General features: G+C 40.6%; 1 protein-coding gene across 1 annotated transcript; it reads right to left on the bottom strand.

Annotated features, from left to right (window-relative positions):
• Nucleotides 1-4688: 4688 nt before the first annotated feature.
• Nucleotides 4689-7780, bottom strand: LOC118421089. The gene is made up of 2 exons (XM_035828247.1): nt 6498-7780; nt 4689-6466 (listed from the first exon to the last, which is right to left on the bottom strand). Exons 1-2 carry the CDS (start codon nt 7255-7257, stop codon nt 5250-5252), a joined length of 1977 nt encoding a protein of 658 aa, XP_035684140.1. The 5' UTR covers nt 7258-7780; the 3' UTR covers nt 4689-5249.
• Between the last annotated feature and the right edge of the window lie 7122 nt (nt 7781-14902).

Genomic DNA, 14902 nt, shown 5'->3' with positions numbered 1-14902 from the left:
TGACAGAAGAAACATGCCCATCTTCTTATATTGTATAAAATATCTTTATGAACATGCATGTCTTTATGAACATTCCCTCTGACCAGTATGTCAGACATGCCCAACGTTGAACCAAAGGAAGTCACTACTTGTGACTTCCACTCGCAACTCAAAACATCAGTTGCTTCCGACCAAGGACGTATGTCCATGCATTGAGGTGATAGAGGAGGAAGGCGAGTGACAGGCGCGGCAAAGGACGGTGTATACTAGTATAATGACTACAGTCATCCTGTCATGTTTGAAGACTTCAAGTTGTGTGAACTGGCAAAAACCAAAGGCCTGTAATAAAACGCAACTAAAACGCATATCAGAACATTTTCATATGCCATTATAGGCTCTATGACAAAGAAAATTCCTTTCCTATAGGTATTGGAGGCCATCCTAGGCCTAGGCACATGCACATGTGGAAATTTGTAAGTTGTAAGCTTTGTAGTTTAATGTTTACAACTTTGTAAAAAAGAGATGGGTAGTTTTGTATCCTGTATGTCAAGTTTTAAGCCTGTTAGAACCTGCTAGCAATTACAATTAGTTACTTTTAACACATCGTTATGTAATTGGGATATAAAATGATATGTTGATCATTTGCTAAATTAGTATCACTTGAAAAAATTCAGAACACGTTGCAGTATTTTAGTTATGAATGTTAACGTAACATTAAATATACAAAAGATATACATGTACTATCATACAAAAAAGCAATAGAGAATGTTCGGTAGTGCGCATGTCACATCTACATGTAGCATTTATGTCTTATGTTAGAAACGTCACAACGGTAAGGACAACGATATGGCGGTAAGCTTTGCGCTAGAAAGCCAGACTTGGTAAGGTTCTCTCTAGATCTGTAACATATACCTTGACAATGGCTAGTAAGGCCTAGCAAAGGGTCTAGCAAAGACTCTGCACCGTAAGATTTTGCTTACTCCATGAGTGACTGTCCGACCTAAAACTACCCTCTAAATAAAACTCTATCTCACCTTTCTATAAGGACATGTGTAGCCGGGATACACGTACAGGAAGATGTGTAATCTTAAAGAAACACTCAAGTAGCTTCGCGAAAGGATCCTACGTCTTTCTTACTGCTTGGCTGACACCGGTTCACAAAGGTGTCAAGTCATCGCGTTGTACGTGACGGTGACCAAAATACAAAGGCCAGAGAATGTTTTGAAAACAGTTGGGAAGATACTTGATACGCATAGCGCCTTGATTCTTTGTCATACTGGCGTGTTGGAAGAAGGTCAAGGACACCCGTCTTGTGCAGTCGAGCAGAATGTAGGTAGCCATTGGGCTGAATAAAGTTTCCCCTGCCTTACCCTTCATGGTAAATGTAACATTTAGTGATGTCAGTGAGCAAAGTCTTTGTTAAAGATGGGGTTTCAAATAGAACAGAGGTTCAGGTAAATGTCGCGTCCCTTAATGAACAACAAATCTAGAGCCACTCTGATATGGTCAAATTGTCCGAACCTTGTAGACTCTACCGATTACTCCACATGTTGTCCGGGACGACAGAAAATGGTCAGTTAGACGGACAACACAATAAAGGAGTTAGCCGGCCCAAACTACAGTTTTCGACAGGGAAAAAACTCCACCTAGAGTGCATGTTATCTGTCTAGGTGGCCAAATGCTACTATTTTCACCCTTCTGTTGATGACCTGCAACTTGTGTCAAAGGGTGATCTATTGTCAAAAGCCGTTTTATGAAGTCTTCAGTTATCTTGAATAAACACTCAAGTAGCTTCGCGAAATGAGTCTGCGTCTTTCTTACTGCTTGGCTGACGCCGGTTCACAAAGGTGTCAAGTCATCGCGTTGTACGTGACAGTGACCAAAATACAAAGGCCTGAGAATGTTTTGAAAACAGTTGGGAAGATACTTGATACGCATAGCGTTTAAAACTTATTACAGATATTTCAAATATTATTTAAATTGTATAATAGTTTTACCTAAAATTACAAGTACTGACATTAAATGTGCAGCATTTATAATAGTTATACGTCAATATAACAGTTGATATTTTGTGGTAAATCTTGAGATGTATTGAGTCAATCTTGAGATTTTTCGTGAGAATCTTGAGATCATTTTAATAAGTCTCAAGATTCTTGAAAATGATCTCAACGCAAAATGAACATTTTTTTCCAGACGGTCAGACAGTGTAGAGGGTACAGAAAAAGTATCAAAGGCATGACTGATTGTTATCGGAACAGAAGACTCCTGGGCGGTACCTTAAACAGATCGTCGCAAGGATCAGGAAGGTCATGTCAGACCAAGCCGCTTCACACATCCCCGATATAATTAGTAAAGAAAAACATCACAAATTCAAATCTACTTCAATCGTCATGTCCGTGAGCTTTGACTTGATTACAAAACCGTCCCAAGGACAAACTTTAAGAGTTTTCTGCAGGGTTTACACCCGCAAAAGAGCCTGAAAAGCCTCAATGGCCATAAATCATAAGTTATTTAGACCTGGACTGACAGGTCACTGAGTCCATGTAGCTTATAATCGGCTTTGGCTTGATTTGGCTCTGTAGTGTTTTTACCACTTTGTGATCGTTAATAAGTAGCCTGATGATCTGATCAATTTTTTTAACCGAATGATCGCTATTTTTAAATATTTTTTACATTCCAATGAGCTTCAATACACACTGTGTAACTCCCCAAGGCGCCAGTTCCCTCCCCCTTTCACAATTATACAACGTTTCCTCCTCTAGAGTGTTTGGCCAACAGGCAAGCAAAGAACAGACCGTTAGTCTTCACTAGGCCTTCCTAAGGGGATATGCATGGATCTTAGAATTTGGCAAAAAAAGGCATATTAGGCCAGGCGAGTCAGTCCGCGGGAAGGGAAACATTCACCCTCCTGGCCGATCAAACCCTTCGGTCGCCAGACTCCCCTGACAATTGCAAACTTATTTTATAGTCAGCGTTCTTAGACTGGTAGAGACCAACATAACGTCTAGCTTACCTTGTTTGATTGCCCGTAGTGAATTGTAACACGTTTGTTGGCTGCTTGAGTCAAAACTGGTCTGCAGGAGTAAATAATTTAACGTACAGATATCTGTGCTGTAGACAGGGTATAGACAGGGTGTAACCCAACTTGCGCAGTCACGCTACGCCAAACTATAGCCTACGGCGAAATATCTTACAGTGTTTTGGGCCAACCGTCCTTGACATTGCCTCTGTGCGTCACAAACAGACACACATACACATATATACACAAACACACACACACACACACACACACACACACACACACACACACAAATATGTATATCGCCCATTCCTCGTTAACTGGGAAAATTGGAGGTAGAAAATTGTAAAAAATAAAGTTGTCCAAAACGCTTACCTGCTGGTATGAACTTGTTACCACTTATATCGACTATCTTTTGCTATTTTTGTCTGGTGCTAACACGCTTAATTTTGGAGATATTTGATTTTTAGTAGGCCATGTCATCTTTCCTATAATTTCGTAATAAAGAGCACAGAGAAATGTTCCAGCAAGTAATAGTGGATTAACAACAGCCAAATTAGCGCATTTTCCAACCCAAAACCTTCAAATTACACGCCAATGAGAAATATTTAACCGCCGTGTCATTTGTTTCGGAATAATCATCAAAATTACTGGCTATTAAGTTTGCTACATTTGTATAAAAGTAAATAAATGATATGTTTTTTTTCTGATATGAAGACAAACCGTTTAATACTCCTTAATTTTCACCCTGTAGGATGGGATAAGAGCGATAGAATGTATTTATGAAAATGGTTGGAAGCAGGCGATATCTATTCTACCGGTAAATGCCAATGAACTGTGGTAACGTAAATTACAGAATCTCTAACATTTCGAGGAAAGCAGAATAGTGTACATACTGGCTCTATTTGAACTGATCAGGTCATGTTCGTCTATAATGCTGGACCTCTTATCTTCATGTTGCTAACTCAGAGTAGCAAAAAAGTGTATCTTTGTTATCCGGAATACCCGTATAATCTTGTTCGTCCTGTACCCACCCGGACTCTGCGGAAAGACACCCAAGATATGCAAGGTCTCTATCTTGGCGGGGTCTATTTAAATACATGCTAAGTAACAAAGGATTCACGCAAACACACGCTCTAGGTCAGAACCGCTTCGACCTCGCGTCCTTCAATCAAGTCTTTGGGAATAGCAGGACATGATGCGATGGCAACATGCACCAGATGGACTGGGCCTTTCTAGCACAAGCTTTCGATATTGGAAAGACAACAAACTAAACACCAGTTATCGCACTTCTTATAAAACATTTTTTAATGTCAGGACAATCTTTGTTCGTGGAACAAACACAATGTCACATCAATATAGAATGAATGTGCTACCTAACAAAATGTCCATCCATACACCTTAGATCGTGTGGTTCAATAAGACCGGCAGAAAGAACTGTGAAATATGTGTATAACAAGGCTTTTGTTGATGAGCAAGGCTATAAACAACAGTGAATTTTCCAAAAGAGAGCTGCATGTGTAAAGGCACTGGTCTGTTCTACAGTTATCCTGGCAGCCTGTCCCTTTATACTAATGCCACGGTTACATGACAAGCCTGACGTTATATAGATCTTGACTTTATAGAGTGGGATTGGTTTCACAAATAGCTTTCTGCCTTGAACCATGTGTCTGTCCATGTAAAACAATTCTGTGCAGTCAGGACTGGTTGAAAGAGTAGTTTGCTTCTAATTAACAAGATTTTCAACCTAAACAAGCAAAGGTGAAAACTTCGGAACATCTAATAGTATGATAGTGAAGTCTTAACTCTAAGTGACTAGAAGTTAGCTATTAACTTCTGCAGCCCATATGCTTTTGATCATAGAGCTTATACAAATTCGAAAATTTTCTGGCTTAGAATTTTGTTGAAATAGTTGCTGAGAATCCCTCCAAGTAACTAGAAATGTTCATGAAACACAAGCCCCAGTACAGCATATGCGGTGCAGACAGTAGCTATTACACCAGCTGTTTTCTGTGATTGTAAAACACAGAGTTAGTAAGCAGAGTTGTTCTCCCTGCTTTCTTTTGACAGCAAGTGAGGCATTCACATTCCCCACTGTTCAGGCAGTCATAGTCATCATTCCATTTCTTTGGTGTATTATTTTCGGCAAGATTTTGACAGAACTGATTGCCGACAGGAGTCTGAATTTTGAACAAGCGCACCAAGGAAAGATATCTGTTTGCCTTTGCAATACGAGGTGAAGCTTCTACGCCTATCTAGAATGACTGATGCCGTGTGTTTCCCACTTCCCTTTGCAACATGTCTCTGGCTGAAAACCCCCCTCCCCAAAACAGTTTGTGCAGTAACAAGATGTTTTGGCTGACATTATCTTACCACCTGGCAACCCTACAACAGAATGGAAGGCCATCGTACCTTTTATTGTTTTGACCTTGGCATACTTCTTACGAAGGAAGTCCTCGCTGTCTTTACACTCAAGCTTTGACACGAAATCATACTTAATGACACTTTTGTCCTGTACAGATGCCCATTTGAAAAAGTCATGTGCATCTTGAATCTGAGCATCCCCTTGTTTTACGGCATCATCAGCCATTCGCTTCACCGTACCTCCCACCCCATCACACGGCCCCTTACCATGGCCGGCTTCAAAGTAGTTCCATGATGCTTTCATGCCAAACAATGTCTCATGATCGGAGACGACACTAAACAGAGTCTTATTTCTGTACTGTGAGCTGGGGGAATCTGTCCAGTAATGGACGTACTGTAGATTGGGATGTTTGTCCTTAAGATGAGACACAACTTTCTTCAGGATGGAAAACACCGTGAACGGGTTATGACCCAGTTCATCAGATACGATGCATCTCGACTCGTGTCGAAGCTCACCGTTTTCATCTCTGTGGTATACAACAACTGGGTGTAATGTTACCAAGTCGCAGTTCCAGTAGGCGGACTGGACTTCCCCTCTATACTTGACCTTATAGTTCTCAGCAAAATCCATCTGAACGATTACATGATTGGGAGGAAGGTTCTGTTTAAGAGATTTCAACTGATTGTACTGTTCGTCAGCCCTGAAACAATGCTGACGGAAATCTGCAACTTCCTTTCGGAAGGTTTCGCAGAACACCTGTGTTTCCACTTCGAGTGTTACAATCTTCATTTTGTTTTTTCCGTCGACCTCCATTCGTTTCCACTGCTCAAATTTCACTTTCCCATCCTTCGGCAGATTCGCCAACAATAAGTCTACCTTCTCTTCATCGGGAAAGGCATGCAGAAAATTGTCAGGGTTGGTCGACTGGATACACCCTTTGTCTTTCAGGGATTTGAGTTTTAGTGCAAAATTCTGATGTTTCGTGCACAGACAGGTGTTTCGCGAGAGAAATGACGCCAACTTGACATTGGCTGGCCTGAACGAGGCAAAGTGGCTGAGAGAAATCTTAACATCGCTATTCTCGCTCATGAATTTTTCTCTCAAGTTGGAGAGATAGTTGGACAAAATCCTAACCTGTACTTTTGTCTTTGCCTACTTTCTTACAATCCTTTTTTCCCGGCATCATTCTTGAATTATCATCTCTGTTTAGGAAGTTTTCCACTCGCTTCTTTAGGGCTTCTCGCACATGGGGAAGACTTGTCTTTATTTTTCTACTGCCCTTCTTAGTCATTCCCATTGCCTTTGTCAGTGTACTCATCATTCTGTACTTCTTTACAATCTTCCCAGATACAACATTTCTTAAAACTCGTTTGCCATCTGTTTTCTTCTTGTGGTATGCTTCTTTTAACCCCTTAAGTACTACATTAGAGAACAACAGCTTTCTCTTCAGCAACTTTGGCACTTTTGTAGGTGAAAGGCCGGCATGTCTAAAGTCAGATGTTGTCTTACTACGTGGTGTTGATGCTTCTGCCTTGCGCTGATAGCTCTTCTGTAACCTCTCTATCTTCTTTTCCAGCCTTTTCTTAGCTTTCTGCGCTTTCTCTAACTTGACCTTCATCTCCCTCATTTTCTTCCTTTGCTTTCTCTCTCTGATGCTTTTCTTGAAATCTATCTTGATCTTATGTTTGCTAGGCGCTGGATGTTTCTCCCTATGTCTCTTTGCAGCTTCTCTTCCCCTTGCCCTCCTGGCCTCTAGAGCCTCCTTGCTCAGCCTAGCGCTCGGTATATAATACTTCATGACCCGCCGAGCCTCTTTCTCCCTGTACGCATCCCCCTCCCTTGCTTTCTTACGCTCCCTGTAGGCTTTCTGGATTTCGGCTCTTGTCTTCCCCATATTCTACAGAAAGAACATTAACACATTTTGGTCCTTTATTACAAAATCAATTGTAGGTAGATCTGTAATCATTGTGCCACCTGAAAATAATAGCTCAATGACAAGTCCTCAATGTAGATAACGTGGCGCTAGCGTAAATAGTGTCGCTGATTTACCGTCGTCTGTACGTAAAGGGGTTCACTGTGTAAAACGAGAAATATTTCTGTGACACGAATCTTGACTACATTGACCTTCATAATTAGCTGATCATAATCTCTGTTGCTATTTAAGACAAACATGCTTGAAACGTACCTTACTTCATCAGTCAGTGTTCAGCATGAATTTCTGTCATTCCAGTCGTGTGATCTTCAAAAAGCGCGCGAAAATGACGACAAACTTGGACGAGTCTACTTTGACAACAGGGGGTTATTTTTGTTCAGTCCAACCCAATATACATTTATTCAACTTGGTACTATACATTCTGTGTAATGTTGATTATTGAAGCATCTTTCCAAGTTGGTGCATGTCAGGTTTATCATTTGAACATCGTTCCTATGAGAAATGAAAAGTCGTAAAATTCACTGAAACAGGAACATATAGACAGACTGCATTGTGACTCTATGGCAAGCCAAGCCCACCTACAGTAACATTACAGCAGATAATACGTCTTTGGTTGATGTGCTCTTGCTGAACATCCGATGACATGTTGAAGAAAAAAAATGGTAACGTAAATTATATGGTAGCGTAAATTACATTTATGCTTTTAATGATAAATAAAATTTTAACAAACAGCTCTGGAAAGATTAACTCTGCAGGCAATTACTTATCTGGGAGCATTTGTTCCTATGAATACAAAAGTAATGATCTTTCTATAATTCTAAGGGACTTATTATGGTAACGTAAATTATATCAAAAAAGTGACAAACGGCCTGAGATTGGCGGTTATAGTCGTGTTTCCGACATTCGTGTTTTATGTGTTCTGTTATTTGTTTGTTACGCAACACCACTGTTTAGCAGATAAAACAGTGAAAAAATTATCGGAAAATATCTTTTCGTAAGCGAATTACACCCAACAGAAGTTCGGTAACGTAAATTATACAAAAGTTGGCGACAAGAATAAAACGGCATCTGACGTAAAAAGGTCGTCTGCTGGACAAGTTCATCAACACGTGACAAGCCGGCCTAAGTGGTTGATGTAAATTATGACTGAAAATTTAAACAACTAACGTCTTTTCATTATCAGAATGTTACGATATTCACCTTTATAGCATTTCCGACACGTGTTTTTAGCGTGTTTCTAAGCAAAACCTTACCCCGGACGACCAAAAGGCAACTAACAATGGTGGGAAAACATTGCTTAGCATATTACTATCATGTACTTGTAACGGAAAAGGGCAAAATACGTAGTCATTGTGTCTTTAAAGAAAACTGTGGCCCGCTGCTTATGTGCGACAGCAATTTGCCCCTTTAACGAGGAATGGGCGATATACACAAACACACACATATGCAGACTGTGTCACAGAAAAATACACATATATAATTTATATACCCAACAGCACAATACCCAACAGCGCAAAAATCTATTGGGACCAAAATTTCTTGCAACACTGGACGTAAGGCGCCCTCTGGCAACTTGAAGGTGAAGTGTTTTAGGAGGCAAGAAACGAAGCAGCTGCTCACCGAGGCAGACACGGTGGCCTGTAGAATAGGTAATAAGAAAGAATGAAACAAAATTACAGACAAGACATTTTTGATGACATCAATAACTTGTTTGAATATCTTGATATTTTAAGGTTCAAAACATTCCTTGTGGTTTTGTTGGACTTTGGGTTGAAGCCGCTTACCAGTAGAAATGACATGAAGGATTCCGGTCTACAGACCACCTCGCCGTCAGAGTCAAGGGACCTACGGAGGTCAAACTTATCTGGGTCCGGCCAGAACTCCGGGTCCATATGAGCTGACCACAGGTTAGGAAGAATCTTTGAAGAGAATGTAACTTGTTACAGTAAACAAATTTCGTTATAACTTTCGGTGTCTGAGCCGTAATGGTATGACTGTGAAAACATCATTTTGCGATTGAAACACATAAAGAGCTGATTTGTTTATGATTACTCAATATAAACATGAAGAAATCCTCACATCTACCTCTCTTATCTACGACCCAGGAATGACCCCCACAGTTCCGAGTGCGCATGTGCAAGTGTTGCATTGCGGTGTAGGTCAATGTTCAGCGAGCCATAACGAAGATAGCAACGATTTATAAATAACTTACCTGCCTTCCTGCGGGATATCATAGCCTCGGAAAGTTGTGTCCTCTGTTACAGTGTGAGGACCACTGAGGGAAGCGATGGCCCTGATGCGCTGGATCTCCATGATAGTAGCCTCGATGTACGGGAGCTGGGACCTGTGGGCCAGGGTGGGCACGTCATGGTCTGTTCCCAGGATATTGTCCAGCTCAGCTTGGACCTGTCACAGAGTTTTCTCATACGAATCAACAAAGCTTACAGCAACTACAATAACAGTGTCCACAATTGTGTTTTAGGTCAAACTTCAGAAATTGAAGATCCCTTGGCTTGTATACGATTAGCTTCTTCACAATTCCGATTACGCATGTGCTGCGACATGAATTGTTTGCAATCTGTCAAAGGTGTCACCGTCTTCAGTCTTATGATACACAAAGTAAAAAAAGAATGTGTAAACATGGCTTTATAGCAGTTAAGAAAAAAGGGAACTCAAAGACACGAACTATTTTATATATTTTTTTGCGTTAAACAAGACACATGGAATGGAATGTGTAGAACATCTGATCAAACCTGTCCATCATCTGTGGGTGAATTTAAAGGGACATAATGTAGAAATATGGCACCAAAATTTCAAATGTTCTGAACTTAAAAATTTCAAGTCAGATTGACATTTGGAACTTATTTCCAACTTATCTACGTCATTTTATCACATTTCTAGCGCTAATTAACAACGCCAAAGTAAGCCCCGAACAAATTCACTTACTTCCGGGTAGCCTACCCGGAAGTAAGTCAGTCTTAGACTTCCGAATCGACCGTTGCGGTCGCAGATCTTTGGAGCTTAGCGGGGACTTTCAATAAACTTCAGTAACGATTCGAGCGAACCACCGAACACGTTCTAGAGCGCGCCTTGGTTCGTCGGAGAGTTGGATGAAATGGCGGACAACTCAAGCGGCGATGGGAAGTGCGCATATTTCAAGACGTCCTCACGGCACTACAAAGCCGTATCAATGCGTAAATATTGCTGTGCAGTGTAATAAGGTAGACTCAACTCATAATGCAGAAAAATGACCGAAAACAGTAACTTCATTTTTTACATTATGTCCCTTTAATAAGCAGAACTGTAAAATATAAAGATATTTATATTTCAGCCATACATAGTATGGTGAAATATATTGTATTCGTAATGTTTCTTCTTTCTTCTTCTTTCTTTCTCCTGTCAAATCTTCAAAGTGATTCATCTCCGCCGTTCCTGGACCGAATGACCTGAAATTTGACACAGAGGTAGAATGGGCCAATACCTTGATGCTATTTTCTCAGTTTTTTCATATCTGCCTCTAAAATGATTTTATTGAGATTTTTTGGTCAATTTTAGACCAAAACTGTGTATTTTGGCCCCTGTACCCTGGTATTACAACCAAATGAGCTGAAATTTGACAGAGATGTGACTTGATAATACCCCATATAAATTCGATAACACTTTTGGTGTACAGTACAACAAAATGCTTATTTTTGCGATTTTTTGACCAATTTTTGACCAAAAAAGGACACTTTTGGCCCCTGTACCCTGGTATTACAACCAAATGAGCTGAAATTTGACAGAGATATGCCTTAAGAATGCCCCCATATAAATTCAATAACACTTTTGGTGTACAGTACAACAAAATGCTTATTTTTGCGATTTTTTTTACCAATTTTTGACCAAAAAAGGACACTTTTGGCTCCTGTACCTTGGTATTGCAACCGAATGAGCTGAAATTTGACACAGATGTGCCTTGATAATCCCTTCATATAAATTCAATAACACTTTTGGTGTACAGTGCAACAAAATGCCTATTTTTGCGATTTTTGGCCAATTTTTGACCAAAAAAGGACACTTTTGGCTCCTGTACCCTGGTATTAGAATTAAATGACCTGAAATTTGGTGTAGATAGGCATTAGATACTTGGTAACAAGATTCAAGTAAAATTTTTGACATAAACAACTTTAAAATGATTAATTTTGGCACTTTTCTGAGGGGAAATTTGTTTTCTTTTGGCCTCCTGACGTGACCTTCCGTGACCCCGCACAGAGCCACACCTGTGCGCGTCAGCCGGAGAGTTAATTGAATCAAAGACCTAGCCAATCAGCGAAGAGGAGGCCAAAGGCTAATTAATATTCATAAGCGGGGCCTCAGGATCCCGTATATAGCAGTGTTCCCGCCAGGGGGAGCGAAGCCCGCCTAAGGCTCTCGCATTTTAGACTATTCAGAAGGCTTTATATTGTATCAGTTCTGAGGGGCATATCTATGATAATCGCAGCAGTTACTTAACTTCTCTTCAGGAGTTTAGCGTAACACTATTTCAGGTCAAACCGTCAAAGGCAACTAAAAACAAACTTTAACGTTACTGAGTTCAACAGTACTTATAACTTGTTATCCGAAGTTGAAACGCTAGCGATGGTATTTTCGCTGCGCTGTTAGCTCCGTGCGACTTTTGTTGACGGTCTTATAACGGTATATTTTGCACCCCTGTACCCTGGTATGAGTAACATTTGGTATAGATAGGCATAAGATAGTTGGTAAAATGATCCAAGTAAAATTTTTGGCATAAAGTACTGTAAAAGGCTTAATTACAGCACTTTTTAGGGGAAATTGGTTTTCTTTCGTTCTCCATGCCATGACCTTTCGGACGTTCACCCCACAGAGCCGACATCTGCACCTGCATCTAGCCGGCAGGAAGAGTTAATTCAATTAATGGTTCAGCCAATCAGGGAAGAGGAAAGCGAAGGCTAGTTAATATTCATAAGCGGGACCACACAATACGTTAACTTGAAGACTCAGGCCGTACAGACTTCTCGCCAGGATTTTTTCAAAGCGTCGGACAGGGGTCAGGGGGCCGCCGAATCTCCCTGGCGGGGTCCAGGGGCAGGGCCACTGTGGGGGGGACCCAGGTGGGCGAAGCCCCCCCGGAAACTCTTGCATTTTAGACTATTGAGAAGGCTTCTTTTATCAGTTTTTTTAGGGCCATATCTACGATAATCGTAGCAGTCACTTACTTCTCTTCAGCAGTTTGACTTTAAAATATTTCGGGTCAAAGCTTCAAAGACAACTAAAACCTCATAAACAACAAACTTTACTTAGCTCAACAGTATACAAAAATATTGTACGGGTTGCCATCCTTAGTTGAAGCGCTTATTTATAGCGCTAGTATCTTCGCTGCGCCGTTAGCCGCCGTGCGACTTTTGTTGACGGTCTGATATCCCAACGTCGCCGCCTCGCTGATATTCCCACGGACATGTTTCAAGAAAAATACCCAGCAAAAAACGCTGTTCTGCGTCAAATTCTATTCTATAAAACATGTGGGACTCAGTGTTACAGTCTAAATATTTTGTAGAAGCACCGCTGTAGGAAAGAAGGTCCAAGCAATGTAAAACATCACCTAGCATGAAGTTCGCTGTCAACTGGCACACAGCACATGACTGTTTGAAACTCTAAGTCTAATCAACAGCCGTGTTTGATTGATAGCCGGCGGTCCTTTGATGAAGTCGGCGAAAGGTGCGTTAGTTAGAAAATCTGTTTAGTTTTGATACGTAATTATAAGTTAGACAGTGGCGAGAATGATTATTTTCTCATCAATATTTCTCTTCAGAATTATTTGAACTTAATTGTACATCTAAACAATTGGCTTACCTGTGCAATGTTTATATGATTAATGATCAGTGTACTGAAATCATGTGTAACGTATGGCTCCTAGTCAATAGATCAGCATTTTCTCTATAGTGACCACCTGTCTATAGTGGCCACATTTCCTAGTGCTGTTGTTGTTTGACATAAACTTTGAACATTTAAATTGTAAGTAACTTTAAACTGCCAGAGTTTCAGCCCAATAAAACACTCTCAGCGCCAGGGTATGAATAGACTGACCAGACAGACGAAAATAAATTCTCGAACAAGGTTCAATCGTATCTTCCGGGTCTGGCAGGAAGTTGTTAAACTAAAATAAGAATAGGCTCGATAGCTGATTGCATACAAAGTAAAACAGTTTAACAGTTTTACAGCTTGAAGAAAACAAACGCTCCTACAGTACCTGCACCTGCTTGATAATTATTAAATCGTATGCCCTACTTGAATAAAAAAAGTTCACTGCAATAATAAATGTACCCACATCACAAGGAGCTTATACTTTTTTAAACTTACACCTAGTTATCGTACTGAAAAATGTTAATGACATTACATGAAGTCATTCAACAATTTTCAGTCATGATGAAAATTTTCTGAATGGAAGGTGTGATTATTGTCATTTTCTGAAAAATAGAAGCCAGCTCTGTTTTACCTGGAATCAATTCACAATACCAGTCCCCTTGGGGGATAATGTACTGTTAAGAGGATGTTCCATTTTTGCGCAGGGGTGATTTGGAACAGTCCAATGTTGCATGGGAAGAGGTATGGCTGAAATATGCTGTATTTGCTCTTAAGCAAATGTCGGCCTTTCTAGTTTTTTAAAGTCTTCATGGAAAGCGTAGAAAAAAAGGAAACACACTTAGTTTCTCTCATACTATTTTTAAAGTTATTTTTTATTTTTTATTTATGGAACCTGTCATCTATTGCACTAAATGAGTCACAGCATACATGTACATGTGCTTGACAGGCTGTTTCTTCGAAATACAACAACATTTAGTTTTCTTTCAATTATTTTAGCTTCAGGAATATAAGATAAAAAATGTTCCCCAAAACATGTAATGGGGAATTTGTTATCCAACAGGCTAGTAATATGTCAAAGACATACTGAAATAAAAACGAATGTGATTGTGGAAAAACTAAACTTTACTTAACCAACACTAAGATTAATTGGGACTTACCCCAAATTTTCAGCCGACTCCGTCAGCCTTGTTCACGGAATGGACCCGTCTGCTGTAACTTCCGGACGTGACGTCATGGACACACGACTGCAGCAGAGGGTCGTAGATGCCAGATAACCTGTGTCGCCCCCCGTCTCTGTTTAGTGATGGACGGTGGGCACGAATGTACACAGCCTCCTTTACTCCTCTTGCAAAGAACTCCGGCTCTGAGTCAAGGATTTTGACTTTTTCAAGAGACACTGAGTGTCCTGGCGACTCAATGTGTATATGTTTGGATACCTCCGAGCCCACAGAACTTGGTCGCTGGTGTTCCAGGAATCTCGTTTTTAATGCGCGCTCTGTTTCTCCGATATTTCACCGATAGCTCTCAGTTCTCTTACAGTTATAAAAGAGCACGGCTCGCTGCAGATCACACTTTACAGAAAGAAAACCCACACTGATCAGGACGTGAACTTGTCTTCCAACCATTCGCTAGAGCACAAACTAAGCGTCATTCGTACCCTGTTCCATCGCGCGGAGACCATTATCACTGATCCCCACGACTTAGAGCTAGGAGAAGGACCTCCGGGTCCCAGCTCCCTAAAACG

This window comes from Branchiostoma floridae, chromosome 8 (genome assembly GCF_000003815.2).
Source record: "Branchiostoma floridae strain S238N-H82 chromosome 8, Bfl_VNyyK, whole genome shotgun sequence".
In the NCBI taxonomy this organism is placed as follows: domain Eukaryota; kingdom Metazoa; phylum Chordata; class Leptocardii; order Amphioxiformes; family Branchiostomatidae; genus Branchiostoma; species Branchiostoma floridae.
This window is presented reverse-complemented; position numbering and strand designations above follow the sequence as displayed.